Below are 3,318 nucleotides of genomic sequence, written 5' to 3' on the forward strand. Positions count from 1 at the left end.
CCCCAATATTTGATGACATTTCCGCATCTGATCAAACACTGACTAAAATATTTACATCACATTTACATTCTAGCTAGGTAGGAACATGCGATTGTTTCCAAAGTTTCTCCTATCGTTCAGCCTGTTAGCTTTGGTGTTTCTGCTCATTCACTATCTGACCAAAAGCCCCACAATCCAAAGCAACCTGGCACTCATCAGTACCAACCACCTGTTGAATATCCCGTTTCGTTACTGGATAAACAACGAAAAAGTGTGCATTGAAGGTGGGATTCTGGGTGTTTTTATCGTAACTTCGTACTTTGGCAATGTGGAAACCCGCAGCTCAATGAGGAGGGCGTTTGGGGGTGATGCCCTAAAAAAGCTGGGCCTGCGGCGAGTTTTCCTGCTGGGGCATGCCCCAGGCGACAAATACACCACGCAACATGCGCTGGAAGAGGAAAACCGACGATTTGGGGACATTGTGCAGGGCACCTTCATGGAAGCCTACCGCAATTTGACCTACAAGCATGTAATGGGTCTGAAATGGGCAGGCACTTATTGCCCAAATGCCCAGTTTGTGATCAAAATGGATGACGACACTGTCTTGAATATGTACAGGCTGAATCTACTGCTCGCCTCTCTAAAAGCTTTTGCTGAGAAAAGCTTCATTGCTGGCTATAAATTGGACAAAATGAAGCCGATCAGGGACACGCAGAACAAATGGTACGTTACCCAAGAGGAGTATGCCGCCAAAATCTACCCCCAATTCGTCTCGGGGTGGTTTTACATCACAACTCCTCAAGTTTCCGGTAGATTGGCCAGTCGGGCCAATCAAGAGAAGTTCTTTTGGATAGACGACGTCTTCATTACAGGCCTACTAGCAAAGAAGCTCAAAGTGAAACTCTTTGATATCAGCCAGTACTTTGCGGTGAACTCCGAGTACCTACAATGCTGCCTTCAGGACTTCAAGCGGCAACTTGATTGCGATTTTTACGTGGGGCCCAACGGGGGCTACATCGACATGTTCTACCAGTTTAATCACAATTATTTTACTCACTGCGTGGAACACAAATGCAAGAGAAAGCACAGCCTTCCAAATGAATCTTGTGTGGCCGAGAAAAAGATTAATTTGGGGAGAGGAGCGCCCCTTATCGAGACCTACCACCTCTAGACAACTCCCCATGTAACATGACTGTGATATTTTGAGAATTTAATTTTTTTTGTATTAGTGGCCTATTTTTATAATTACTGTTATTAATTATACAGAGCTTTTACTGAAAAATATGCATGTTTTCTGAAATGTCCCTAATTATATCGTATTTATTAATTTTTAATGTTTTTAACAGGCAACATTTTAACAAAAATTATTGCGCAAGGATTGAGCGCGCACAAATGCTACCTTCGTGTGAAAAAGACTTTCGAATTATGCTAATGTAAACATATAATTAGAGATCGAGAAATAATTCAATTTAATCGATATTCCATCAAATAATTTTATTATTTATTAATGCTCAAATATTCGCAAATCCAACGCATGAATGTTTCAAAATATTTGAAAAAAATAAGTTCGAAGGACCAGTAAAATCCTGCAGATTTTTCAACCGAATAAAATTATTCCCCAGCAGGAAAAGTTTTCTTCTAAAGATGCATTTTGGGCCCTAAACTCCCCAATCGCTGTACTCGGATTAAATTCGTTGACAGCTGTCAACTTTGACAGTCCCCTAGTCAGCTGTCACTTGTCACTTGACAGTCGGTAACACTCGAATAATTTTGACAGTCAACTTGTCATTAATCCTGCAGACTCTTAAACCGATTAAAGTTTTTGAATAGCACATTTTTACAGAAAATTGAGCTCGTTCTAACGCGGTTTTTATATTTTGTAGCTGGCCATTTATTTCGTGCGGATCTCGATTTCTAGAGAAAATCGTGCGCTTTTCAGTACAGTTTTTACTTTTAAAATCCGACTGGTATTAAGAAAGTAACGCGCCTATTTTTCCCCACAGGAAAAGTGAATTTTTCCCACAAGCGTCTTTTTTTGGGGACTCAAGTTGCGTTAAAAATTTACACAGAGTGTGCATGTTAGAAAATATTCAATGCAGAGGCCTACAGAGCCTTTAATCCTGCAAGATCTAAACCGGTTTACCCTGCAAAAAAATAAGATTTTTCTACCTAGTTTTCTAAAAAAAAAATTTACGCCTAAAATTGCGTTCAAAATTGAGCTTCTTTCAATGCGATTTAAAGTTTTCAAATCGGGCTGGATTTAAGAGAGTTAAACATTAATTTTACACTGCAGGAATACCTGTAACGTTATTTTGAATCCCTCGTAGCTGGTAAGTTTTCCAGTAGATTTTAATTTTGAAAATGTTGACTTTGAGGGAAAATTCCTCACTTTCCAATGCAGTTTTATAATTTCAAGTTTCAAAAAATTTCGCGTCAGTATTACGGGAGTTACGCGCCAAATTTACCCTGCAGAAAAGTGAGTTTTTTGCAAAAATGTGTTTATAACTGTTAAATGCGCTGGGCTTTCATCTGACACATAAATATTTCAAAAACATTTGTTCAGCAGGATTTCACTGCTCCTTCAAACTTTAAACGCCTGCAGATTTGAAAGAAGGAAATTTGAAACTAGTGAGTTTCTAGAGAAAATTGCTCACTTGCTAATAAAATTAATTGTTTTAATGCTACTGTTTTTTTGCAAGTTAGGCGACAACCTTCCCCAGCAGGAAAAAATTGGATTTTTCGTTTAAAGATGCATTTTGGGTCCTCAAGCAGATTTTTGGGCCCCACGCATGCGTTGCTCGTCCAACCTGAGCACGAATGCGAAAACACACAGAACACAAAATTGATGACTTCCCTGGGGGGATTTTCTGAGATGACACTAAAATTCTCCGCGAACCTCGCATTGCGCGAGCGCGAAATTTAACCGTAGCCCGCCTCAGCTGACTGTCGAAAAATTGGCGCGCATTTTAAACCACTTTGTTACTGATAAGATGTATCACATGTATATGAAACTTGAAACCACCCCCACTAATTGCCCTCCAAAAACGGTTTAACGGTCCAACACTTCCTGCTCCCTGTTGCTAAGGCAGACTTTTGTCTTTGCTTCCATCGTATAGATGATTTTAAAGTGACCGAATTGAAAATGTCTTCAAATTGTTCGCTACTGTGTTTTTATCACATAGTTATTGCTTGCTATCAACGATATAAACTGTAATATATTATAACAATAGTATAGTTAGCTCATATATAAAAAAGAGTAGATAGTAGCCGTATTTTTTAATAAGTTTGTGCACGTTGCATGGTGTTATCCAGAGTCGTTTAAGTGCTTGGAATTTAATT

At 39.1% G+C, this 3,318-nt stretch overlaps 1 protein-coding gene across 1 annotated transcript; it reads left to right on the plus strand.

Moving 5' to 3' along the window:
* The first annotated feature begins 28 nt into the window (after positions 1-28).
* LOC109540761 (beta-1,3-galactosyltransferase 5) lies at positions 29-1,261 on the plus strand. Its single transcript, XM_019909214.2, has one exon. It carries the CDS (start codon positions 86-88, stop codon positions 1,148-1,150), a length of 1,065 nt encoding a protein of 354 aa, XP_019764773.2. The 5' UTR covers positions 29-85; the 3' UTR covers positions 1,151-1,261.
* The last annotated feature ends 2,057 nt before the right edge of the window (positions 1,262-3,318 follow it).

The sequence above is a fragment of the Dendroctonus ponderosae genome, unplaced genomic scaffold (genome assembly GCF_020466585.1).
Source record: "Dendroctonus ponderosae isolate FM_Combo_2020 unplaced genomic scaffold, Dpon_F_20191213v2 Dpon_F_20191213_1, whole genome shotgun sequence".
In the NCBI taxonomy this organism is placed as follows: Eukaryota; Metazoa; Arthropoda; class Insecta; order Coleoptera; family Curculionidae; genus Dendroctonus; species Dendroctonus ponderosae.